Source organism: Rhinatrema bivittatum, chromosome 1, assembly GCF_901001135.1.
Source record: "Rhinatrema bivittatum chromosome 1, aRhiBiv1.1, whole genome shotgun sequence".
Taxonomy (NCBI): Eukaryota; Metazoa; Chordata; class Amphibia; order Gymnophiona; family Rhinatrematidae; genus Rhinatrema; species Rhinatrema bivittatum.
The window spans coordinates 200,528,024-200,555,482 of NC_042615.1; the positions used below are offsets into that span (position 1 = coordinate 200,528,024).

Consider the following 27,459-nt stretch of genomic DNA (forward strand, 5'->3'; position numbering starts at 1 on the left):
ATATATTAAAATTATAACTTTTTGTTTTTTAATATTAGAGCTACAAATATCACAAAATTATGGATTTTTCTAGAAGGGACACACCACCCGAGTTATGCTCGGTTTTTTTAATGAATTTTGACACACTGAGCGCAAAAGGTTGGCCATCACTGGGCTAGGCACACAAACCATGTGCCTACCCTGCATTGGCAGTGACGTATGGAACAGGTAGCATCCCTTCGTACCCTCGGTTTTTCACATGTCGAGTATTCCCTCGGCATAACTGCTATGTTGCCTCCGCCTCGCGCTATAAACGGCACACGGATACGGCCCTCAGCAGCATCAAGGAAGCCCCAGACCCAGCAAAACACAGTGCCAAGTCCTGCGCAAGCGCAGTACAGAGGTGCACGAGCTCGGCGCTCCGGGCTTCCCTAACGTAGGGGGCGCTGCGGGAGAATGGGGTGCCCTCTCCTTCCACCGCAAGCCTTCCGTATCCCTTCTTGGCTGCACCTCCTCCATTCCCATCCGGCGCACCTCAGTTCCACTCGTTCCCTTCTGTTTCCGGGTTGGAGGTGAAGTTGCGCGGCAACAACACAGCGCGAGCGGCTGCCGGGCTAACGGATCCTGCGGGCAGGAGTTTGTGTGTGAGAAGGTTTCTCCGGCGGCCGCGCGGTGCCCTTCCCTTCTTCTCTCCGCGATGGCGCACCTGCAGCCCGGGGACCCGCAGCTCGTTTCTCTCATCGTCAACCAGTTGAAGAGTCAGGGGCTGTTCGACCAGTTCCGCAGGGACTGCCTGGCCGATGTGGACACCAAGGTATGGAGAGGGCAGCGCGGCCGAGGAGAGGCTCGGCCCAGACGCCCCTTTCTCGGACTGACTCTGTCGCTGCTGAGGGTGTTGTGCGAGCGCAGGCCATGGGTAGGAGGTTGAGGCTCTTCAGCCTTAGTTATAGCTCCCCCTCGGATTTTCCTGTTTGCAGCAACCCCTACGCCGATGTCTACTCTGCCTCTCGGTGATATCTGTCAGTAGGATAATATTCGCTCTCTACCCCGCAGCAGCATCTTCAGGTTGAGCATCACTGGCGTAGATAAGGACATTTCTTATGAAAGGATAGTTTATTCTCCATCGAAAACATGAAAACATCCAAAATATGGACTGTGAAAGTATAACGCTTAATACAAACGGTGCTTCGCCCCTAACCCCCCCCCCCCCCCCATCCAGTAATTAATCAGATATACAAGAATAATTTCAGCATTTTACTTACGTCACTGCATTCCTCATCTGAAACAGACAGTCTTGCTTTTATCTTTTTTTCTGGAGTAAAATCATTCTGATATTTTCCAATCCTCAGTCTTTTGGTCCATACTGAAAGCTTGATTTTTTTTTAAAGTACCTTACCCTATCCACTTAAATCCTCAGCTTCATGGATTCTGACACACTGCCTGTCAAATCAAGTCATTTATGTCACACTTTTCCCAACAGTAAAGCAAGTTGTTAGTGCAAGGCAATCACTGTGCTATATGAAAACTGTAATTAAGTGAAAGAATGTATAATTTGGAATTATTAGGGCTATGTAACTCATCACTATCTTCTTGATGACATCCATCGTTTTTAAAATATGATAATCATAATACTGAATTGCTCAGATAAAGACTGTCATTTTTTGCCCTGAGCTTATATTGTCTGATATTTTTCTTTCTTAGCCTGCATATCAAAATCTGAGACAACGGGTTGACAACTTTGTGTCTAACCATTTGGCAAGTCACACATGGAGTCCACACCTCAACAAGAACCAGTTGAGAAACAATATAAGGCAGCAAGTGCTCAAGTAAGTCAGATAGATTTGGTAAGAGAAACACAAGGGTTAGCCCCATGACTCAGAGCACAGTACTATGGTGTGAAGGAGGGAGGGGAGATCAGGATTTGGAATCGCTGTTACTGGGTGTGCCATGGAATCTTGTGCTTAGGCCTGAAGCATGAGACAAGAGGGCTGCTGTGACACAGATAGCTTCCAGGGATTTGCGAAGTACCCTAAGAGTGTATGTTGGAGCAGGCATCACTATACTCCTTAAGCTAGCAAGGCTTGCTTGGTGCCTGGCATGTTATAAATTTTTAAGAGAATGTTTACAAATTTATCATGAGGTATTCTACCTATCACCTTCGCATACTCCAATGTATATCTTAATCTCTCGTCCCCCTCTTATTTTTCCTCCTCCAAGTTACACATCCTTGTTATAATGTAACTTTACTCTCCTTCAAATTGTCTTTACTGTTTGGTTGGTTATAGTTCCTAATTGTTTGATGTAAACCGAGCTGATTTGATTTGTATCAAGAAATTCGGTATAGAAAAGCCTTTAATAAATAAATAAATAAATGTCATCTGAGGAAGGGTTATGTGGCAGAGACTGTTGAGGAAGAAAAAGGGGGTTGTGATTGTGGAGTGGTAGGTGAAGAAGAGGGGGCAGGGTGGAAACACAAAAATAATATGCAGAGGAAGGATGCTTTTCAGCCATACTTTGGTTTCGTATGAAATGTGCAGATCATTATGCATTGGAGCTCTATGCTAATAACAAATTGTGCCCTGCTTCTATTTGTGTTGAGTAGATGGGGGGGTTTTTTTGTTTGTTTGTTTTAACTAGCAATTTATTTAACAAGGGAGGTATTAAATCCATATACATTTCCTTGCAAAAGTCATTGTGTGTCGAATGGAAATGCTAGGATTGTCTTATTTTGATGATCAGATAATCTCATTTCAGATTTCTATTACACTATGCCAAGGCTCAACTATGACTTGAAATTCTGGCCAGTACTCACTAAAATTAATTCAGGTGGCCAATATTTGCCAATTGCATTTCTGCTTCTACTCGCCAAATAAACACTGGAAGCACATGCAGGTGGATTCTCTAAGAGGGGAGGAAGCTTTTTCTTTTTTTTTTTTGTTCTTTTTCCTTGTTCTGCTCTAGTTCCATGTGAGGTTTATGATTTCCATTTAATATAGCCTACAGTGTTCACAATATATGGGGCATTGCATCATGTAGAACTGTCAGTGTGCATATACTAATGGCAGTGTGCACTAGCTTCTAATACGGTGGCACAGAGATGTGAGTGGTTTTATTTGCAAAAATTGCTTTCTCAGGCTATTTTTGTGTGGTGTGTACTGCACTATTTAAAATTCTGCATGTAGTAAATTACAGGCACATCGCCTGCAAGTTTCTCTGTGTTTTGTTGGGGATGTTAGGCCTTTTTCTGGAAAAATGCTATTTTCGGAAAAATGCTATTTTGAATTGCACCTTGATTATGACACTTCAGCAACGTATGGGCCAATTTAAAGATGACCAACCACACATTAGAAGCTTGATTTATTTGTCTTTGTTGGTGAATATAGCCCCCTATACATAGACATCTGTTGGCCATGTGATAGATTTGAATGGGCTCCTTTTGGAATTTATTGGTGAAAATAGGAAAACTTTAACTATGGTAATCAATGGAAAGAAGACATTTTTGCTAAGAGTTTATCCTGTTTTATGTTCATTGAAAAATTACTATGTAAATCAGACCCTTTATTCCTAATCTGAGTATGTTTATAGGATTTTTTCATTCCAGGTCAGGAATGTTGGAATCTGGTATTGACCGAATCATCTCTCAGGTTGTGGACCCAAAGATAAACCATACTTTCAGACCTCAGGTGGAGAAAGCTGTGCATGAGTTTTTGGCCACAGCAAACAACAAAGAGGAGGCAAATGTTAGCACAACCCAAAATGAAGAGAAAATGGATTCTTCTGTCACAGCTCAAGGTACTTTACTGAATGAACGCTTTTAGTATTGGCAGCAGGTGATCTGGGGATTTTCTTTGTGTTTGAAAAGATTGTACAATATTACTAATTTTGGGTGTGTTGTGAGGGATGGTTCAATGATATAGTATAGTTCAATGATATAGACATACATTCAGTCCTGAATACTAGAGTCTATTATAGCCTTATGTATATATCTGTATATTATTTATTTCTGAGACTAAATACTACCTATTTCTATGCTAGCCACTACTCTGGCTTTTCCTCCTCCCAGTTCAAGTACCCCTGTTTATTGTAACTTTTCACTCTCTCCCTCTCTCCTAGCCTATTGTTCACGAAGTTGTTAATTTTAATGTTATTGCACCACTGTTTATTGTAAACCGATACGATATGATTGGTATCATGAGTGTCGGTATAAAAAAGACCTAAATAAATAAATAATAGTAAATTACATTCAGATATTTGCTTCCTAAAATATATTAACCTTTAAATCTGTGAAACAGATGTTGTGTGGGAGACCCTTAAGGTATAAGGGTATGCTGGCAAATAGACATAAAGAACCATCCAGTCTACCCATTTTCCCCTTATGGTGCAGTATGATTATCCCATACTTGATTTAATATGCAATTTTTGCTTCTGTCAACTCCCTTGGGAGACACTGCCATACATCTACCATATTTACTTATGTTGCTCCAGAATCTACCTGCTGTTAGCTTTGTATAATGATCCTTTGTTCTACAACTTCCTTTCTTAGCCTGTCAGGTTTTTAGACAAATGAATTGATGAAGTTTTTTATTACCTTACAAATTTCCATATTTAAAGGGGATTAGGAATTTTCTCAAAAAAGATTTTGAGTAATATGTGCAACTACAGTTTCCTTTTTGGTCTGTTAAACATTGTAACTGGTCTGATTTCTTTGACTGTCTTTTGGACCTGATTTACTAAGGCTTTTTCCCTATTATCTGTCTATGGGGGAAAAAAGGTTTAGTGAATCAGGTCCTTTGTCTTGTTTTAGGTTATTATGAAAATGATGGTGAATTTAATTCTTGTCCTTTCTTTTTTAAAGGCATATCCTCTGCTGGTCCTAGTATTAGCGCAGCAGACAATGCTTTGTCTATATTGGAAACAATAACATCACTAAATCAAGAGGCAAGCGCTGCTTGGGCCTCCAATGAAAATGCAAACCCTAAAGGCAATGAGAAGACATCCAAAAAACTTCTTTCCCAACAGAGTATTGATGCCAGCACAGAGAAGGAGCGAAATCCAGAAGACATACATGACAAAGAAAAACCTGCCCCTGAATCTTTAGGAGAAGGAGCTGAAGTGATTTTGAAACAGGAAGAGTTAATGGACACCCCAAGCCCAAGTGAGGAGGTTACAGCTTCCTCTAAAGAAGCCAGTACCTTAATTCAGCCTACCAAAGAGACTGTCCAAGAAAATGAAGAACAGAGAGGCAAATTGGCAGATAAAACTGAGCGGAAAATGGATAGCAGTGAAAAGGGTGAGAAAAAGGAAGAAAAGAGGGAAAACAAGCTGGAAAAAAAGAATGAGCTTGCCAAGAAGAATGATGAGGGCCCGCGGACGAAGGAGGAAAAGCAGGTGAAAGAAAAGGACATGGATGCAGGAAAGCTACCAGCTCCTGACAAGACCAGCAGCAAACAAAAGATGGTCGAAGGGGCCAAAGAAGATGGTGCGATTCCTGGTGAGAAAATGGACAGTCTTGTCCAATATTGTTTCATTTTTTCATATGGCTCATGTCCTAATTGGCATTCTTTCTAGATTATTACCAATCTGTATTGCATTTCTGTCTACCATATTTGTCTGAAAGTTTGCCTCCATATATGAACATAACAAGGTGACATGGTTTCTACTGGAGTCCAGAAATTACCTATTTAAGTACTGTTAGTTTTATAGATATGTGATTATCAGACCAATTACAATTTGATTTATAGTAAACAAGATTGCATCATTACATCAAATGGCAGAATAGAAAGTTGCAAGCTCTTTTTTTTTTTTTTTCAGTTTGTTGATTGAAACAGTTTTTTTGGATCTAGCATAAACATTGCTGTTTGTCATGTAGAGGGGCTTTATGCATCAGAAAAGGACCAGATTGCTCGGTTAGCCTATTCGAGTACATAAAATCACTTTTTATTGTGAAATAGAGTAAGAGGTTTAAATTTGCCTTAAAGTATTGTATTGTTTTTGATAATGCAGAGGAAGACCACTTTTGTAACAGAAACAAACTTAGAGCAGTTTTTTTTTGTTTTTTTTTTTTTTAACACTACCAGATTCAGAATAAGCCAGAAATAGCCTCCCTTTCTTCCAGGTTTACACTGCTTGTGTATTTGTGGAATAATCCTTCTTCCAGGCAGAACTATAATCTGTCGTTCCCTGTACGTACTCGGATCAGTCCAGACCATGGGTTGAGCCTCCTGTCCAGCAGATGGAGACAGACCAAAACTGAAAGAGTATCCTATATCAGGACAGAGCCTACCCTGCAGCCCTTCAGTATTTGTCTGTCTCCAGCAGATGCCAGACAGCTCACCCTGCGGTTCCCTGTTAGCTTGCCCTTTCCCTGTGGGATTTCCTTCTTTCTCTTTCATAGGGCAAGCTCAAGCAAGTATTTTCTATTAATTGTAGAAAAAAAACAAACAGAATTTGACTTACATTTTCACTGTTCTTCTGTGTTAGGGAGACAGCTCTGTCTCCCTCGCTCTTGGGCCTGGGGAGGGGGCTTGCCCCTTGACTTGGTCAGCCTAGGCTCCCTTCCCAGTGACCTGTTACTTAGGGGCGATATTGGTGGTGCCAGTCACTCCCCCTTCGGCTCCTGCCTTACCTGAGAAGCTTAATTCCTCGGGTATTTTGTCAGGGAGATGTCATTCCCCTAAGCACATACAAAAAAACCCAAAAACCAGGTTATATTTAACTATAACTCTAAGGCAGGCTTTACCTACTGCAGACAGTAACTTTACTTGAGTCAGGAGCGGGAGAGTGCAGGGTTCAATCGCCTGCTCTTCTCCCTGGGGGTTTTTCCTTCATCAGCTATTCTCTGATTACTCGCGGCAGCTTTCCTCTGCCTCCATGCCGCGTTCTAATGTCTGCCTGGCTTGTGGAGAGCCGGCCCCCCCCCCCCCCCCCCCCCCCCCCCCCGGCTCTCCCGCGATAATTTGTGTTCCGGCTGCTTGTCGGGTGGGGAGGGCCCCTCCTCAGCAGCGCTGAAGAATTTAGCCTGGGGACACGCTCCCCGGCGCATGGCCAGGCCGTTCCCGACCCAGCAAACCGTGGGCACGGCGGCCATCTTGAGTGTCAGTCTCGATGCCGATTCGGAGCTCCAGACAGAAGATGGCCCTGATTTTCAGGAACTACCCCCCCCTCCTCCCCTCCCCTCAGGAAAAGTTTGTCGGCCCCGATTTTCTTCGGAGTTTGTGCTTCTAATGCACAAATCTTATTTAGCCGGCTTACGGGAAGATGTGGACCCTCCCGCGGGTCCCCCTCCCCTGAAGATCCCTCGGGTATCTGCTCCACTACCCACGGGGGTCCCAGAAGCGCCAGGTTCCGTACGGGTTGTCCCGGGGGCACCACTCCCCCTGGACCCCCCCCTTCCAGGATCCGGACGAGGATTTTTTGGTGCCTCCCCCGCCCCCCCCGGAGGGGGATGATTCCGGGTACTCTGTCACTTTCAGCGGGAAGAGCTCGAACCTCTCATTCCCTTCATCCTGCAGGAATTGGGTATTGATGCTCCCCCCCCCGGAGGATACCGTGACAGCCGCGATGCTGGCAAACGCAGACCCAGTCCTGGCGGGGCTTCCTGCTCTTACGCGTATGTTTCCTTTCCATCCCATGCATAAGTTACTTCTTTTACGTGAATGGGAAGCACCCAAGACGGGTCTCCGAGTTGGTAGGGCTATGGACAAGCTCTATCCGCTCCCTAAAGATTGCCTGGACATGCTGAAGATTCCCAAAGTGGATTCTTCTCTATCCGTGGTCACCAAGCATACCACAATCCCGGTGGTGGGTGCCACAGCTTTGAAGGATGTTCAAGACCGCAAGCTTGAATTTTTCCTTAAGCAAATTTTTGAAGTCTTAGCCTTGGGAGTCAGGGCAACGATCTGCAGCAGTCTCATGCAGCGAGTAAGTTTCAGGTGGGTCCAACAATTACTTGGCGTCTGCGGAGGCTGAGCAGGCGGAGCGTTTAAAAGGCGCCATTGCTTATGGCACGGATGCCCTCTGTGATTTGCTTCGCATCCAGGCCAAGGCAATGGTTTCCACGGTGTCGACCAGACGCCTCCTCTGGCTGCGTAATTTGTCCGCGGATTCTTCTTCTGAGGCCCAGCTGGGCATGCTCCCTTTCAAGGGTAAGTTGCTCTTTGGAGAAGACCTAGAACAGCTTATTAAATCCTTGGGTGAGAACCAGGTCCATAAGCTGCCAGAGGACCGTCCTAAACAGTCTAAGTCGTTTTTCCCGACACATACCCGTTTCCAGGGACAACGCCGGTACAACAACAGGGCGCGAGGTTCTTTCCCAAGATGGACCTCTTCCAGGTCGCAGTCCTGGTCTCATTCCTTTCGGGGCCGCTGGGCCTTCAGAGAGGGTAATCAGCAACATCCGGCCACCAAGTCCGGTACCCGATGAGTTCCGGCCGTTCCATTCCTCCGTGTGAAACCTAGGTGGGTGTCTCTCTCGGTTCTGCGAGGAATGGGCCAAAATTACGTCGGATCAGTGGGTTCTCGAGGTGCTAGAACACGGCTATGCGTTAGAATTTGCCAGGGACCTGCTGGATCTCCATCTTGTGTCGCCTTGCGGCCGACTAAAGCAACCTGCTGTCTGTCAGACCCTCGACAGGTCCCAGCTTCTTGGAGCGATAGTTCCAGTGCCAGTGGAGGAGCAAGGCGCTGGCCAGTATTCCATTTACTTCGTCATACCCAAAAAGGACGATTCCTTTCATCCAATCTTGGATCTCAAGAAGGTCAACCGTGCTCTCTGGGTACCTCATTTTTGAATGGAGACCCTGAGGGCGGTGATAGTGGCGGTTCGTCCAGGCGAATATCTGGCCTCCCTCGACGTGACAGAGGCTTATCTCCACATCCCATTCGCCGCGAGCGTCAGCAGTATCTCCGTTTCAACATCCTCGACCAACGCTACCAGTTCCGAGTTCTGCCCTTCTGCCTCGCCACTGCTCCCCGCATGCTTACCAAGGTCATGGTGGTCGTGGCAGCCGCACTTCGAGAAGGAATCCTAGTTCACCCTTATCTGGACGATTGGCTCGTGCGAGCCAAGTCACAGTCTCTCTGCAGTCTAGCAGTTGACAGGGTTCTTGCTCTCCTCACCTCACTTGGCTGGATCATCAACTTCCACAAGAGCAATCTCCAGCCCTCCCAGGTCTTGGAATTCCTGGGAGCTCGCTTCGACACCCGAGTCTGAAGAGTGTTTCTCCCGGACGCTCGGGTGCTCAAACTCATCGACCAAGTGAACAATCTTCTCTCTCTCCCACTTTCCACGGCATGGGACTATCTGCAAGTTCTGGGAACGATGGCCTCCACTATCGACATGGTCCCCTGGGCCTTTGAGCATATGCGACCATTACAGAAAGCGTTGTTATCCCGCTGGAAGCCAGTGTCCGAACAGTTCCAGATGACTCTACCACTCTCCGACTCTACCATCACAGAATTACAATTGTGGTTGTCGCCGGCGCATCTCTTGAGGGGGGATACCTTTGCTGACTCCGCGGTGGGTCATAGTCCCGACTGACGCCAGTCTCTCTGGCTGGGGAGCGGTCTGTCAATTCCAGATGACGCAGGGATGCTGGTCCCCGACCCAGTCACGCTGGCACATCAATCATCTGGAAGCTCTTGTGGTGCGCCTGGCCCTCAAGGCTTTTCTCCCGCTACTCCGCTGCAAGGCGGTGCGCATCCTCTCGGACAACTCCACCACGGTAGCCTATATCAATCGTCAGGGGGGTACTCTGAGTCGTCTGGCACTGGAGGCCAGCAAGCTCTTTGCCTGGGGGGAGCAGCACCTGGATCGTCTAGTGGCCTCCCATATAGCGGGCAAGGAAAATGTACAAGCCGACTTCCTCAGTCGGCAACGCCTCGATCCCGGCGAGTGGGAGTTGTCCGATGGAGCAATGGATCTGATGGTTCGCAGGTGGGGTTCTCTTCACCTGGACCTGATGGCAACCTTGAGGAATGCCAAGGCCCCCAGATTCTTCAGTCGTTGGAGGGAGCATTGCTTGGAAGGAATGGATGCTCTGGTCTTTCCGTGGCCTCACAACGTTCTCCTCTACGTATTTCCCCCGTGGCCTCTTGTGGGAAAGATTCTCAGAAGAATAGAGCTCCACCGGGGGCCGGTCATTCTCATAGCACCCGAGTGGCCCCGCAGACCGTGGTTCGCGGATCTGGTAAATCTGGCGACCGGTCCTCTTTGTCTCAGCATCTCCCCCGCCTCCTCCGGCAGGGTCCCGTATTTTTCGACCAGGCGGATCGCTTCTGTCTAGCGGCATGGCTTTTGAACGGCGGAGATTGCGGAAGAAGGGCTATAAAGAGGAAGTGATATCCACTCTGCTTCAGGTTCGCAAGCAGTCTACCTCCCTAGCCTGTGTCCACGTTTGGAAAATCTTTGAAAATGCCTGCGCGGAAGCGGGTGTCTCAGCCCGTTCGCCTTCGGTTTCTATCATTCTCTCGTTCCTTCAGAAGGGCCTCTCCAAGGGTCTTTCCTTCAGCTCATTGCGCGTTCAAGTCTCCACTCTCTGTTCCCTCTTGGGGACCATCGAAGGTCATGCGGTGGCCTCTCACCCGGATGTCCGTTTTTTCAAGGGCGCCAAGCATTTGAAGCCGCTCGTCCGGGCCACTTGTCCTTTGTGGAGTCTTAACTTAGTTCTCCGGGCTCTATGAGCGGCGCAGTTCAAACCTCTCCGTCGGGCTACCATAAGGATTTGACACTCAAGACAGTTTTCCTGGTTTCTGTCTGCTCCGCCAGACGGGTGTCGGAGATTCAGGCATTATCCTGTCGGGAAGCCTTTTCTGCGGTTCTCTGATTAGGGAGTATCTCTCAGGACCGAACAGTCTTTCTTGCCGAAGGTTGTCTCTTCCTTTCATGTCAATCAGTCGGTAGAGCTTCCCACGTTCTCTCCTGAGGATATAGTGGGTCCTGTGGGGAGTAATCTTCGTCGCCTCGATGTGAAACATGTTTTACTCCGCTACCTTCAGGTTACCAATGACTTCCGGGTTTCCGACCACATCTTCGTCCTGTGGAGTGGTCCAAATAGGGGTAACCAAGTTTCTAAGACTACTATCGCTCGGTGGTTGAAGGAGGTGATTTTCCTCTGCCTATATCTGCCAAGGCCGGGCGGTTCCAGAAGGCCTCCAGGCTCATTCCTTGCGTTCTCAAGCTACGTCTTGGGTGGAGAGTCAATCGTTCTCTCTGCAGGAAATATGCAGGGCCACTAATTGGAAATCCCTGCATACCTTTGCTCGACATTACCGCCTTGACGTACAGGCGCCAGTGTTTGGGTTCTTCGGTCGGCAGGTACTTTGAGCGGGACTGTCTCGGTCCCACCCTTTTAGGGAAGCTTTGGTACATCCCACGGTCTGAACTGATCCGGGTACGTATAGGGAAAGGAAAATTGGTTCTTACCTGATAATTTTCGTTCCTGTAGTACCATGGATCAGTCCAGACGCCCTCCCGTGTTTCCTCGGTCTGTCCGCTCGAACTCCTTTCTGTTTTCTCCTTCTTTTAGGAGTGTCTTTGCATGGCTATCTTGAATTCTCATTGAAGGCACCAGAAGCATCTTTTACGATGATCAGGGGTAGTCATGCAAGAGCAATTAGTTACACAGTTCATGCAATTATTCTATTGTTCTCTTGTCTGTCTGTTCAACAATTTTAATACTTATATTATTACTTGCTTGATCTTATGCCTTTTGCTGCTTTGACAATGGTTATACTGAAGGGCTGCAGGGTAGGCTCTGTCCTGATTATAGGATACCCTTTCAGTTTTGGTCTGTCTCCATCTGCTGGACAGGAGGCTCAACCCTCGGTCTAGACTGATCCGTGGAACTACAGGAACGAAAATTATCAGGTAAAAACTCATTTTCCTATGCCTTTCAGGGTAGCAGGGTAGCCTGTACCCAAATACCTGATCCCTAATAAGACAGCCAAGAGACAGCACCCATCAGGAGCCTATAACTATAAGGCAAAAATGATGTTTCCTGATGTATAGTATCACTATACACTCACAGGGGAACATTTGAACTTTTCCCATCACATAATAAAGATGGATAAGTGCCCTAGGTTTTAAAATCATAGAGGTCCATTTTCAGAGATCCACTGCATGACAAGGTAACTGGCTACCTTTAGCTAGTTATTCTTAGGAAATTTTTTAGCTGAAAAATTCTCCTAAATCTAATTGGCTAAAACTTATCTGTCTGGATTTAGAAGACTCTGCTAGGATTGAATGGACTTAACTTGACTAATGCTGAATCTGCACTAGCCAGCTGGCCATTTAAGTCCTCTTCTACCCACCTCAATCACATTTAAAATGGACATTACCCTTTATTTGCTTGTTTGTTAAAATTTTATATACTGCCTGTAAATTACGTTAACCAAGCGGGAATACAATAAAACATAAAAGGAAATAAAAATGTGTGCAGTTAAATAAAGGGGAGAAAAAAATAACAAAGCATAATACCATTCTAATTAAAACAAAACCTCAGTCATTCCTTTAAAAAAAATTCAACACCCCCCCCCCCCAAAAAAAAAAAAAAAAACTAATACAAATAAAATGACAAGTTACATTGTTGTTAGGTGATGGTAAATGCCTGTATGAAAAACACAGGTTTTAACTGCTTTCTTAAACTTTACAAAATTAACTTAAACATGAAGGTCAAATGGTAACATGTTCCACAGCAGTGGAGCCTGATAGCTAAAAGAAGAGTTTCTAGTTGAGTCAAGACGAATCACAGATGGCGAAGCGTGTATAGTTACATAAGGAGATAGCAATTTAACGAGATATGATGGAGAACTTGTATATAATTCACGAAAAGTGAGACATAAAATTTTGTATTTTATAAGATAAATGATTGGAAGCCAATGTAAGTCTGACAAAATAGGAGTAATGTGATCATATCTCTTGAGTCTGTAGTTCCTGAACGTACCCAGATCAGTCCAGATCAGTGGGTTGTGCATTCCTACCAGCAGATGGAGTCAGAGAACATAGAACTTTGAGTTCTGCTACTTAAGGAGAGTGCCACCTGCAGCCCCTCAATATTTCTCTGACGCCAGCAGATGGTAGAGTTCCAAACCTGCAGTCTGTTAGTCAGTTAAAGAAAAAAAAGGTTAGGGACAGGTTTGTTCCTAGGATAGGCCAGTTTGTAGTTAGTTGTGTAGCTTCTGAGGAGTTAGGCACCTTCGTGGGCCATGCCTCAGTTGAAGCCGGTTGTCCGGGGGGTTGGATACCCCTGCCTTTGTCTCGCCCGCATTGCTGCCAGTGTCTCGATATCCAGGGGCTCCTGGTTTCCTCGATCACTGAGGAGGCTCCTCTCACTCATTCCTCAGACTCCAACTCTCTCAGGTTAGAAAGAAAGCAAGGAAGAAGCCTTTCAAGGTAGGAGGAGTTCATTTGGGGGATGAGCCGTGCCGTTTAGTCGGCAGGCCAGCTGGAGTGGTGAGTTTAACCCCGCAGGTCCTTACGACGACCCGGGGCTCTGGGTAGGTCGGCGGGGCGGGGGGGTGTAGGCCTTCGCGCGCGTGTGAGGCCTCTCTTTATATTTGCGCTGGCAGCTCTCCTCACAGCAATTTCGCGCCGGCAGGGAGTTTTTCTATTTTTAGCTCCTGCAGTCTCACAAAGGTTTTCTGACTGGAGTTTTTTTCTCAATGGCACCACGGCCTAAGTTGGGAAACTGCCGCACGTGTGGGGCATCAGGACAGGCCATAAATGCTAGTTCCCCGTGTTCTCTCTGTTCTTCAGGGCAGGAGGGAACTTCCTCGGGGAGAGCAGCAAGCAGGCAAGGGCTCCTGTCCTCTGGGCCGCAGTCCTCCTCGGTGGGGGAGGGTAACTCGCGGCAGCTGATGAGGGAGGAGGAGGCCCCTCCCATTCTTTCTCCGGTGAACCAAATTCCTGCGTTTGGGGATGACCCTGGGCGACTGGACCCTCCTGCGGGAGGTGGTGTTGATTCAGGGGAGTTTTGCCCTGAGTTTGGGCTCCTGCTGCATCAGGCGTTCCTGGCTAGGAAACAGGAGATCCTGAAGAGAGCAGCACAGCCAAGACCCTTTACTGGAACCTCTACCAAAGCGGATACCCACGGGGTCCCCGGACCGCCATCACCCTGCAGCGGTTCACCAAGGGACTCAAGGTTGGGGATAGGTTGCTGGCCCCACTTGGGGATATCTCAGACCCTGGGGTGGATCAAGATCCAGGATATGGGTGATGTGATACAGTATGACCCGGAACAAATATGACCTCCCACCTTCGGAAGGTGATGATACCAGCGTTGTGCGCTTGTTTAAGCAAGAGGAGCTCCGATCTCTCATTCCCCAGATCTTGGAGATCCTGGGGATCAAAGTTTCACAGGAGGAATCAGACAGCGAAGGTGTCAACCCGGTCCTGGATGGGATTCAGGGTCAGACGACTTCCTTCCCATTACCTAAGTAGGGTCCGCAAGCTAGTGACCCGCCAGATGCGGGTTTAAAAGTGGGAAGAGCCATGGCGAAGCTTTACCCGCTATCGCAGGATGTTTTGGATCTTCTAAAGATACCGAAGGTGGACGTGGCAGTGTCTGCCGTGACTAAGAAGACCACCATTCCTGTGGCCAGGGCCGCTGCGCTGAAGCACATTCAGTACCGCAAACTGGAGATTCATCTGAAGTGAGTCTTCAAGGTCTCGGCGCTGAGTCTCAGGGCAGCGAATTGTGCCAGCCTCATGCTGTCTTTGCTGGGTTCAGGAGGTGGCCACAACCCCCAGTCCCGACGGTGGGGGGGCCCTTGCAAGCTGCGCGTTTGGAGGCAGGAGTTGCCTATGTCGCGGATGCGTTGTATGACTTGATTAGGACCTCGGCATGTAGTATGGTGTCAGCGGTCATGGCTTGTAGACTGCTCTGTTGCGTAATTGGTCAGCAGACTTATCTTCCAAGTCTCAACTTTGTAAACTCTCCTTTAAGGGCAAGCTTCTCTTCGGGGAGGATCTCAACCAGATGGTAAAATTGCTGGGGGAATCCAAGAGCAACTGATTTCCAGAGGATAGGAAACCTTCAGGGAATGTTTTTCCCCCGCGGGCTCGTTTTTGGGATTCTCGCAGATTTCGCCCTGGTAGGTCTTCAGCTCCTTCGGGGTCCAGGCCGGCCTCAGGACATCAGCAGTCCTTCTGTGGAGGTCGGCGCCTAGGCAGAGAGTCCATGGGCCAGGGTGCTGGTCGTGGAAAACCTACCCAATGAAGCCAGGGGCACCCATTCCGTCGTAGAAGCTGTCTGAGGCAGATTGTCGAGCTTCTATGCGGGGTGGGAAAAGATTACCTTGGACCGATGGATCTTGGAAGTGGTCCGGGATGGTTACGTTCTTGAGTTTTCACGCCCTGTGCAGGGAGGCCTTTGTGGAGTCTCACGTGGCTTCGCAGGACAAGCGCAAGGCAGTACAGGGGACTCTACAATGGCTGCTCGATCTCCAGGCCATTGTTCCAGTTCCTCTGGCGGAACAGGGTAAGGGACGGTATTCGGTCTACTTTGTGGTTCCCAAGAAATAGGGCACCTTTCGTCCCATTCTGGATCTGCAGAAGGTGAACAGGTGTTTGCGAGTTCCCCGTTTTCGCATGGAGACATTGAGAACTGGGGTGGCCGCAGTACACAGAGGAGAGTTTCTCGTGTCGTTAGACCTCACCGAGGCATATCGCCACATCCCGATTTGCCGGGCTCACCAGCGGTTCCTCCGCTTCAAGTTGATAGGCCAACATTTCCAGTTTCAAGCTCTCCCTTTCGGCCTGGCAACGGCTCCAAGTACTTTCACCAAGGTCATGGTGGCGTTCCTGCGCAAATAGGGGGAGTCCTTGTTCACCTGTATCTCAACGACTGACTAATCCAAGCGAAAGTCTCAGGAGGACTGCGTAAGGTCTGTTCAGAGGGTGATGCTCACCTTGCAGTTGCTCGGCTGGGTCATAAATGTCCAGAAAAGTCATTTGTAACCCACGCAGTCGTTGGTCTACTTGGGAGCACTCTTCGACACTTTCTGAGGCATGGTTTCTCTGGCAGCGGACTGGGTAACAAAGTTGCAGGATCAGGTCCAAGCCCTGCTTCAGAGGAAGAATGCGACAGTTTGGCATCACTTACAGGTTCTGGGATCCATGGCCTTCATCTTGGATTTTGTCCCGTGGGCGCTCGCTCATTTGCGTCTGTTGCAGCTTGCGTTGTTATCGCGGTGGAGTCTGGTGTCAGAACAGTTCTGTATACAGTTACCTCTCCTTCCAGAATCAGTCTATCATGGTGGCTTTAACTCTGCAACCTGGAACAGGGAGTGGACTTAGACCCTCTGAATTGGGTGGTTATCTCCACGAATGCCAGTCTATCTGGATGGGGTGCAGTCTGCCTCAACAAATCCGCCCAAGGGCTTTGGTCTCCAACGGAGAAATCCTGGTCCCATCAGCCGCCTCAAGTCGAGGGCTGTCCAGCTCGCCTTCCGAGCATTTCTTTCTCTGGTCAAGGACACAATGGTTCGAGTGTTCTCGGACAACACGACAGCGGTAGCTTACATTAACCAGCAAGGCGGGACATGGAGTCTCGTGGTGGCATTGGAGGCAAGGCTATTGTTCGCTTGGGCGGAGCGCCATCTCAAAGGAATCTCCGCGTCTCATGTCGCAGGCAACAGCTCGATCCGGGAGAGTGGGAGTTAGCTCCCGAAGCATGGAACCTCATTTGTGCCAGGTGGGGCGTGCCTCAGTTGGATCTGATGGCAACTCGAGCCAATGCGAAGAAGGAACGCTTTTTCAGCCGTCGTTGAGAAATAGGCTCGGTAGGACCGGACACTCTGGCCCATGGGCATTCTTCTCTATGCCTTTCCTTCCTGGCCTCTCATCGGTTGGCTTTTACGATGTATAGAGCGGCATCCAGGCAGTGTAGTGTTGGTGGCTCTGGACTGGCCGCGTCACCCGTGATTCTTGGACATGGTGCGATTAGCCTTGGTAGGTCCTCTACAGCTGGCACATCTTCCGCATTCACTCTATCAGGGGCCCATATTTTCGGATCGGGAGGATCACTTCTCTCTCGCGGCCTGGCTTTTGAGAGGTGGCGATTGAGGGGATATTCCGAGCAGGTCATTTCCACTCTCCTTCAGGCACATCGGCCTTCTATTTCTATGGCATATGTTATTTATTTATTTATCGGTTTTTATATACCGATGTTTGGAACAAGCCTTCACAACAGTTTACAGACGTAACAGCTTATTACAAATAACAGAGCGCAGGATTGAAGAACATTATAATAAATAATATGGGGGGGGGGGGGGAGAGGGACTTTTTCATAACTGTTAACTGGAGTTATTACTGATTACACAAAATAGAAAAAAAAACCAAACACAACTGGGAAAATTATAGCGAGAAATCTTGGGGAAATGATGTAGAGGGAAATTAGTTGATATATAAGATAGATATCAAACTATAAGGGGGGGAATAACAGAGGAGTGATTATTATTCTGGGGGGAGGAGATTGGAGGGTATGGAAACGAGGATAATAGGGGATGGTACTTCATATATTGAGAGAGTCTTAGTTAATATAGTTATTATTTTAGTTCATTGCTAAGGTCGAGTGCTAATCATGAGGGAAAGTCGATGTTAGGATAGGGGGGAGGATCTGTGAAGGGAGAGTATTTATCTGATACCGTCTTTATATGTTTGTTTAAAGAGCCAGGTTTTTAGGAGTTTTCTGAAAAGTTTTATGTTGCCTTGTTTTCGTAATCTTTTCTGGTAAGGTGTTCCAGAGGCGTGGTCCTGCAAGGGAGATCGCTCTGTCCCAGACTGAAGTAAGTCTGGCGGAGGTGAGTGTGGGTATTGATAGTAATGCTTTATTGGCTGCTCTTGTGTTTCGTTGTGGGGTGTATATTTGGATAGCATTGTTCAGCAATCAATTTCTTTTCCGTAAATTGATTTGTGTAATATGGTTAGAACTTTGAAGTCGATCCTTTTTTTGATGGGTAACCAGTGTAGGGCTTTTAGTACAGGTGTTATGTGTTCAGATTTACTATGGCCGGTTAGAATTCTTACAGCTGTATTCTGCAGAATTTGGAGTGGTCGCATTGTGGCTTTGGGGAGGCCTAATAGGAGAGAGTTGCAGTAATCAAAACTCGTGAATATCAGGGATTGAAGGATGGTTCTGAAGTCTTGTAGATTTAGGAGGGGTTTTAGATGTTTTAAGGTTAGCCGTTTGTTAAAACTTTTTTATCTTCATGGAAATGTTGTTTTGTTTGTGTGTGTGTTTTTTTTTTAGATTAAGTTCTGGATCAATCCAGATCCCGAGATCTTTCACTTTATCATTTAGTTTGATGAGAAGATTGCTGCTGCTGTTGTTTATTTTGGCTTTTCTTCAAATAGGATGTATTCCGTTTTATCCATGTTTAGGCAGAGTTTCATGTTGTTAAGGAGTTGTTTGATGGAGTTTAGGTGTGTGGTTGCTAGTTTGAGGGTATTTTCTAGTGTGCCAGTGACGGGTATTAGTAGTTGAATGTTGTCAGCATACATAAAGAATGTTTTGTTGAGACTTGATAGTAATTGACATAGTGGAAGGAGATAGATGTTGAACAGTGTGGCTGACAAGGCCGAACTTTGGGGAACATTTGTCTCAAGTGTGGTTGAATCGGATTTGGTGGTGTTTACCTGATAAGATCTATTGCTTAGGAAGGAAGCGAACCAGTTCAGTTTTGTTTCTGTGAGTCCTATTTCGGAGAGTCTATTGATTAAGCTTCTGTGGTCAACCATGTCAAAGGCTGCGGACAGATCAAGTGGGATAAGGAGGAAGCTTTGGCCTTTGTCAAAGCCCCTTATAATCGTATCAGCTAGGGCGAGTAGAAGGGTCTCTGTGCTGAAATGTTTTCGGAAACCGTGTTGTGTCGGGTAGAGGATGTCATTCTTTTCTAAATGCTGGTTAAGTTGTTTGAGAACTGCTTTTTCGATTAATTTGGCAAGAAATGATATATTGGAAATCGGGCGGTAGTTAAGTTCAGCGGGATCAAGGTTCCTTTTTTTTTTTTTTTTTAGTATAGGTTTAATTATGGATAGTTTTAGAATGTCAGGTAGGGTTCCTTCTTCCAGGGATTTGTTGATGATCGTTGCTATGGTTGGTGAAATGGTTTGAGCGATTTCTTTTAGGGTGTGAGTAGGTATTTTATCGAGATCGTGGTTGGGTGGTTTTAATGTTTTCATTAGACTCTCCATTTCAGTGCAGGAGATATGTTCAAAGGTAGACCAAGGTGCTGTGTCTTTGATGGCAGGTGAGAAGTTATTTTGTGGAGTGATGTTTAGGTTCTCTGTCATTTTGCTGATTTTTTTGTTTGAAGAAGTTTGCTAGGTCTTGGCTTAAGTTCCAGCTTGAGAAGATAGAAGTTGGGTTAGTATCCATGATTAGCTTGTTCATGATCTCAAATAGCATTTTAGCATTGTGGGAAAATTTTTGAATTTTTTTGCTGTAGTATTCTCGCTTGGACTTATTTAGTATGTTTTTATAGTATGCTAGGTAAATGCGGTAGTTGGCTAGGGTAATCTGGCATTTCTTTTTGCGCCATTCTTTTTCTTTTTTTCTCAGAGTGAGTTTGGTGTCTTTCAGTTATTTATTGTACCAGGGATTGGAGTTAATTCGGTTGGAATTGAGGTGCTTGGTTTTTTCTGGGTTGATGGTGTTAGCGACTTCTGAGGTTATTTTTATCCATGAATGGGTGGCGATGTTGCTGTTTGAGAGGTCCATGTTGGGAAGGTGTTTTTCAAGTTCTTGTTGTAGTACCTCTATTGGGAAGGGAGGTCTGTATTTGAAGGTGGTGGTGATGCTTTCATTTGTCTCACTTTTAGAGATAATTCCAGTTCGGCAGTTTAGAAGGAAGTGGTCGGTCCAGGGAACTGGTGCGCAGGAAACTGAAGTGTTGCAAAGGTAGCTGTCGTTGGTGAAGATGAGGTCTAGAGAGAGTCCGGCTTTATGGGTTGGTTCTTTTACTGCTAGCAAAGTTCAGAGCGGAAAGGACTTCAATGAGTGTTTGGCATGAATGAGATAGTTGTCGCATCAGTGTGGAGATTGAAGTCTCCTAGAATTATAGTGGGTTTGTTATGATTGATGTTTGTGATGAAAAATTCTATTAGTGGGGAGATATTGTTTTCTAGTATTCCTGGGGGGGGGCAGTACACAAAACAGATTTGTAGGTCAGTTGAATCGAAGAGAGCTACTTCATATTGGGGTGGTAGTTTGTGTGGTATTAACTTCATAGCAAATTTATTTTTTATTATTAGCATTATTCCTCCTCCTCGCCGTAGTGTTCTGGGAATTGAGAAGAGATCATATTGGTTGTTGGGTATTTGGTTAGTTATTACAGTTTGTTTTCTTAAGCCAGGTTTCGGTAATTGCTAGGAAGTCTGGTTTTTGATCATGTAGTAGGTCAGAGATCATGAATTCTTTTATAAGAGTTTGGGCATTAATGAGCAGGAAGATGAGAGAGGTAAATTTTTTCAGTGTGTCTCTAGTTGGGATATATAACAAACGCCTAATTCTGTTGGAGGGGTGGTGGTTGATTGAGGAGGGCGTTTTGTGATGAGATAGGGGGAACATATTGTGTGGCTTTTGTGAGTTCAGGAGTAATTATGGGTGGTTTTTGAGGGGGTTTAGTTGTTGACACATTAGGGTCAACAACTATCAGGCCGATACAGTAAAGTGGGGCCGCGGTTACCCCGCTCCTAACCCGCTTTCTACTCACTTTCCGGCCGCGTTAGCCCTTCCTGCGAAACACTATCCCCTTTAACCCATCCTTACTGCCTCTTTAAATCCCCGGGTAACCCCTTCCGCACGCGGCATGTATATTAAATGTAAATGATCGAATTAGCTATTCCCTCCCATACAGTAATGCGCGCCCCGACTATCGCTATTTTACCCTTCCGTTTTGCCGCGCGTTTAACCTGCTAACTTACTGCCTACCCTTACCCCTGCGTTAGAGGCAGGGGTAATGGTAGACTGCAAACTTTCCCCCAAAAGGAAACCTCTAAAAACCTAAAACTCCTCCTCCAGAAGCGACTCGACATTACCTTTTGTTGTTTTCTTACTTTTTGTTGCTTCAGCTCCTTTCCTTCTCTGCCGTCCTCGGGAGGGGCAGCCACCGACGAAAGCTTGCAGCGTTCCCCCCCGGCAGGTCCCGGTTCTCCTGGTTCGGCCCTCATCAAATTATCAAGTCGGGTGAGAGCCCACTGTTCTGTGCCCTCTCCAGTCACGGCGCGAGTGAAGCGAAGCATACTTTCATTGGCCTGAGTGCCCGTCAATTTGGGCGCTCCAGCCAATGAAAGCACATAGACGGGCGCGCGTGACGTCACGGCGTGTGTCACGCCCGTCTATGTGCTTTCATTGGCTGGAGCACCCAAATTGACGGGCGCTCCAGCCAATGAAAGCACATAGACGGGCGTGCTTTCATTGGCTGAGCACCCGTCAATTTGGGCGCACATGGACGGGCGCGCGTGACGTCACGGTGTGCGTCACGCGCACCCGTCTATGTGCTTTCATTGGCTGGAGCGCCCAAATTGATGGGCGCTCCAGCCAATGAAAGCACGCCCGTCTATGTGCTTTCATTGGCTGGAGCTCTTCGCCACCGAATCCAACCGGAAGGTGGCTCACTTTTGCTCAGTGTGGCCTAGTCCATGCAGGGACGCCCAAGACGCCTTTCTCATACACTGGACAGAGCCACTAATGTATGCGTTTTCATCGATTCCGCTTATCACTCGTACTCTACAAAAGTGCATGCAGGACGGGGCCCATCTAATCCTAGTGGCACCCGCATGGCCGCGCCAACCATGGTACACACACCTTCTGCAGTCATCAACAGATACACTGCTACAGCTACCGCAGTAGGAAGACCCTCCTATCTCAGGAGAAGGGGACGCTCCTCCACCCGCTCCACTCGTCCCTGCATCTAAGCCCGAAGGTAGGGGTTCAGGGGAGAAACCCCAAAAGACCTGAAGGCACCATTGAAGCAACCACCAAAAGCCGTTGTTCAAGAGTCGATGGCTCCAAAAAAACTGACTATGATCAACTCCAAATATGCTGCCTCAACCATCTATTCTCTTTTAACTTAAAAAAAAAAATCCTTAATTAAAAAAAACACACAAACTGTGCTATGTCGATGAATCACACTATAAAATCTGAAGAAAAAAAGTTTTAAGGGTGGAGTCGAAGGTTTCATATCATTTTTTAATCATCAACCCTCCAACCTCCATCAGTTATTTATGTTTGAGTATGATAAATCAATCCAATTAATGTGTTGTGGATTTTTTATCAAAGGAAAATTTTTATTTTTTTTTAAATAAAAATTGTGTGCATCTCAGTTCACAATTTTAAATATTGAATCTTACAGTTTCGTCACCTCTATCTATTTTCATACTAGTCAATATGCTGTCAAGCACGTCTCCATTTCTAAATCAAAAAAGTTAAGCTTGACGTGAATCAAAAATGTACCGCCCTCCCAACGAGGCCACATTTCAGACATCCATAGTCTTTCCTCAGGGGATGTTTTATCTTAAATCCGTCAACTTCTTTATCCACATCATTTCACGAATTGTTAACTCAATAAGATGCGCTGTTCGATGAGCTTCACTTCTTGACTATTCCAGACCTTCTTTGCCTTGCTGCCTGCCACCCAGCACCTTAGGCTATCCTCTAGTGCCTCAGAAGATAATGTAGTCACGCTCGCTTCCCTCTCCCCCCCCCCCCCCCCCCCCCCACCCTCAAAATATAGACGTAGACGATGACAATCGCCAAGACCTGAGTCCAGCAGTTTCAGAACCTGATAAAAAAAACTTACGGACTTCCGGCCAACTTCTCCGGGTAAATCTATGGGAATTCCATCAGACCCCCTGGAGGAGCAACTGAAACCTTCCTCACATCTAGAGGACTTGCCATATTCAAAGTTCATTGAGAAGGTGAGTTCCCTTTTAAAGGCAGAGATAAAAAAGTTGCTAGATCTAAGGTCGGCAGTGCATGACATTCTCAAGATTTTTGGCATCCCGTTGGAGCCAACGGCACTTCCATCTCCTACGGTTCTAGAGGGTCTATTGGACAAATCATGGGAATCTCCCATATCATGGAAAGCTGATTTGAAATAGAGGATGCAAAAATCTTCATACTATGGATAGGTACATCTATGTCACGCCTCAGTGGGTGACTTTGCCTGTCCTCTTGCTGTTCACCTCCGGATCTACTCAGCTGCGTAACTGTGGAGAGAATGCCAAGGGCAGTGGACAGTGATGCTGGGGTTGGCTCAGACCATGAGCTGCTCTTGACATCAGAGGCAGAAAGCCTCTGCACTTCTAACGCTTCAGGCTTTCTCCTACACTACAAGGCCTGCTATGGGCTTCGCTGGCTCTTCTTATAGGACGAGCTATCACGCCACTCTCCTCAAGCAGCCTGCCTGAGGTACAGCCCAATGTCATCAATAATGAACATCATTCATGTCAGCTTTTTATTATGGGCCATTACTAATAATTTGAGGCTGTACATGCAGGCTGTTTGAAGATGGTAGCAGGCTATATCCATGTGGGAGGTAGGTGGGCCAGAAAGATGGGGAGGCAGGCCAGTACTGGTCTGTAGGCCTTAGTTTATTGCCCATTCCTGGTATAGAGGCAAGGGCTGCTTATTTCATGTCCATCTTGCCAACTTGGATGGCTATTTGGGTACAGGACTTTGTAGAATTGGTGATAGTGCTTAAATCCTCAGTGTGCACTGTTTCTCTAAAAATTAAAACAAAAACCATGGTTTCCATGCAGTAGAAATTTCATTGTCTCCTACACCGTTTTAGTAGCAACAGGGATTGGTCAGTATGCTCTACTTCTGCCTGCTGCTCTGTCATGACAGTGCACGGAGGTGTTAGTAGTTTTATATAAATGGGAAGTTTTTTAGCAGCAAGGATTGTATAGTTGTCAATTCCATCTACTTCATACCCTAATTGCTTTTTTACCTTTTGTTTTAATTTCTTATTGAAGAGTGTTCTTTAGAAGACTCAGATTTGGATGCCCTCACTGATGTTACAGTTAGCTCCGTCCATACCAGCGATCTTTCTTCCTTTGAAGAAGAGAGTGAAGAAGTATCTGTAGTCTCAGACAGCACTGAAGAAGGCGAGATCACATCGGATGGTAAAATCAATTCTGTGATTAACTGCTTCATGAAGATTTGTTGTGCAGAACTTAATATCTCACCTTTCTGTAAACTTTGTGTTTCGGTGTTTACATGAAATATAATATCATATTAATTTTATTTGTGAAAGTTAAATGCATAAAACAAACCAGCTGAGCAAAAATATAGCATGGTCAAATTCTTGATCCTGCTAAATCAATAATAGAGCTAAGCCTCAGTAGATTGCACTTTTGTGTTCAGAGATCAAAGTCGATATTCATTATGCTGGCAATTAAATATATCTGGAGAATGTTACTTGTGTAACTTTTCACAGATAGCCAACAGGACTTTAAACACACACAAGTCTCCAAATGAATGTAGTCAGATAAAGTTAGGGCTGCTGCTTTTCTGACCAGACTTTGACATGTAATTTTAGCATTAAAGTGCTCAATATGTGAGCTTCCTGGCTAAGGTTTAGCCCCACACCTGAGTTACCTCCATTGAGATCCCTTTATCTCTGGATCCATTTTGTGAACACAAATGTATGTGGTCAGCAGGGTAAAATTTCCAAACTTGTTTTTTTGTGTGTAACTCAGTTACATGCACAAAGGCTTTTTATATAAACTTCCAAGTTTATAGGTAGCATATGGGTTAGGCTATTCTTTAAAGTAACTTTTATGTCAGCTCTAAGAACATTGACATGGGGTGGTGTTTTGTTTTATATGATTGCTGCAATTGTCAGAGGAACAGTTTACATTTACAGCTCTGTACACATCGTATTATTTCTTAGCATTCAGACAGCTAAACGACACCAGTGGGTTATGCATCTCTACCAGCAGATGGAGACAGAGCAAAGCTGATGTCAGGCTATATATCCCCCTGCACCGGCATCAACCTGCCTGTATTCTCTGCTGCAGCAGATGGTGGTCGTGCATCTCCCTACTGGGAATTACTTAAAAAAAATATATATATACCGTATTTTTCGCTCCATAAGACGCACCTGACCATAAGACGCACCTGACCATAAGACGCACCTAGGATTCAGAGGGGGAAAATTAAAAAAAAAAAAAATTGTGCTAAACCGGCTCTGCGTCTGGGCGTCTTATGGAGCAAATTAGGGGAGTGCATAGCTTTTTTTTTTTTCTCCCCATTTTGTTTTCGGGTCTGGGGAGGGCCATTTCGGTCCACTCCCCAGATCAGAAAACTTTTTTCTCTTGGAACCCCTCCCCCCCCCAAACAAAACCCCACCCCACACTTTAAATTAACACCCCCCACCCTCCTGACCCCCCAAGACCTGCCGACTTAATTTACCGCAACCCCCTACCCTCCTGACCCCCCCCCCAAGACCTGCCGACTTAATTTACCGCAACCCCCCACCCTCCTGACCCCCCCAAGACCTGCCAAACGTCCCTGGTGGTCCAGCGGGGGTCCAGGAGCGGTCCGGGAACGATCTCCTGAGCGTGGGCCGTCGGCTGCCAGTAATCAAAATGGCGCCGACGGCCCTTTGCCCTTACTATGTCACTGAGACCGACCAATGTCGGTCAGGAGGGTGGGGGGTTGCGGTAAATTAAGTCGGCAGGTCTTGGGGGGGGTCAGGAGGGGGGGTTGCGGTAAATTAAGTCGGCAGGTCTTGGGGGAGTCAGGAGGGGGGGGTTGTTAGATTTTTGTTTGGTTTTTTTTTTCGCTCCATAAGACGCACATACATTTTCCCCCCACTTTTGGGGGGAAAAAAGTGCGTCTTATGGAGCGAAAAATACGGTATATATATGTATGTATGTGATTTTTTCTCTCTCTCTCTCTATAAATATATATATATATATATATATATATATATATATGATTTTCTCTCTCTTGCTATATATATATATTTGTGATTCTCTCTATAAATATATATATATTTTATGTAATTTTCTCTCCCCCCTCTCTCTCTCTCTCTCTCTCTCTCTCTCTCTCTCTATATATATATATATATATATATCTATTATATATCTATATATATAGATAGATATAGAGAGAGAGAGAGAAAAATTACATAAAATATATATAGAGAGAGAATTACATACATATATATATATATATATATAGCAAGAGAGAGAAAATTACATAAATATATATATCTATATCTATATATAAATATATATCTCTCTATATATATATATATCTCTATCTCTCTGTACGTACCAGGATCAGTCTAGACAGTGGGTTATGTCCCCCGTCCAGCAGATGGAGTCAGACAAAGCTTCGGAGGGTGCTGACATATCAACCAGTGCACCCTCCCTAGATCCTCAATATCTTTCTGACTCCAGCAGATAGGAGTAGGGGAACCGTGTGCGTCCCCTGTTTGGTGGACTTTTCTCCACAATTCTATTTTTTCTTCTTCTGTTCTCAAGGTTGGATCAAGTTTGTTTAAAAAAAAAAAAAAAAAAAAAAGAGTTTTAAGAAAGTTAGAAGCTCTGTGTGGGAGTTTTCTCATCGCTTGCAAGCAGTGCTGTGTGGGCACCTTACCTTCCTTCGGTGGAAGGAAGGGAAGGTGGCTCCTTCGGGCTTTTCTGTTATTTTTTTTCCTGTTTCCTCCTACAGGTTCTAGCCTCTTTACTGTTAGGGCGGTGGATGCTGGTGGTGCCAGCCCCTCCCCCCCTCGCCGTGCTTTCCCCAGTGGCCCCGAGACGCGCATTCCCCAGGGCCGCCTCAGCAGAGAGGCACATTCCTCTGCTGTCACTTACCGGGGATAAGGGTACAGCGGAGGCGTCTTTCCCGTTCCCCGCGGCGCTCTTCGGTTGTCGGCTCAGAGCGGCTCACCTCCCTCCTCTTCCTCCTCCCCCCCCCCCCCCCCCCCCCCCCCCCCCCGGTCGCCCCCGAGCATGCTGCGAGCCTGCTGCGAGCCTGCTGCTCGGCGGCCCGGGGTCACGAGGGTCACATGAGGGTCTTTGTGAAAGGTGCCTCCCTGCCGCGGGATAAAGCTTTTTCGCGTGCTCCAGCGTGCCGTGGACTACAGGAGCCGTCCCCGTCCCCGCTTTCAGCGGGAACGGTGGCCATTTTGGAAGCAGGGGACAACGTGCAGCAGCCATCAGGAGATGCAGGGGAGGATTTCTGATGCTTACCCCGGTTCCCTTGCTAGCTCTCCCGGTGCCCCCCCCGCGTTCTCGGCGGAGTTCATTGTGCTTATGCACAATGCTTACCTGCAGCGCCTGGAGAATCCTAGGGTTTCCGGTTTCGAGCCACTACCAGCCAAGGCTCCCCGGCTATCGGAGATGCCCAGGGCACTTCGGGGGGGGGGGGGGGGAGCAGGGGACACTCCTCCACCCGCTCCACTCATCCCTGCATCTAAGCCCGAAGGTAGGGGTTCAGGGGAGAAACCCCAAAAGACCTGAAG

The 27,459-nt window shown here is 46.5% G+C and overlaps 1 protein-coding gene across 1 annotated transcript in view; it reads left to right on the forward strand.

Annotated features, from left to right (window-relative positions):
• The first annotated feature begins 319 nt into the window (after positions 1-319).
• Positions 320-27,459, forward strand: part of BOD1L1 (biorientation of chromosomes in cell division 1 like 1) — a 441,087-nt gene continuing 413,947 nt past the window's right edge. Inside the window, 5 exon segments of the mRNA XM_029590831.1 lie at positions 320-793; positions 1,681-1,805; positions 3,581-3,771; positions 4,835-5,470; positions 23,957-24,106. Coding sequence (XP_029446691.1) covers positions 677-793; positions 1,681-1,805; positions 3,581-3,771; positions 4,835-5,470; positions 23,957-24,106 — 1,219 coding nt within the window. The 5' untranslated portion in view covers positions 320-676.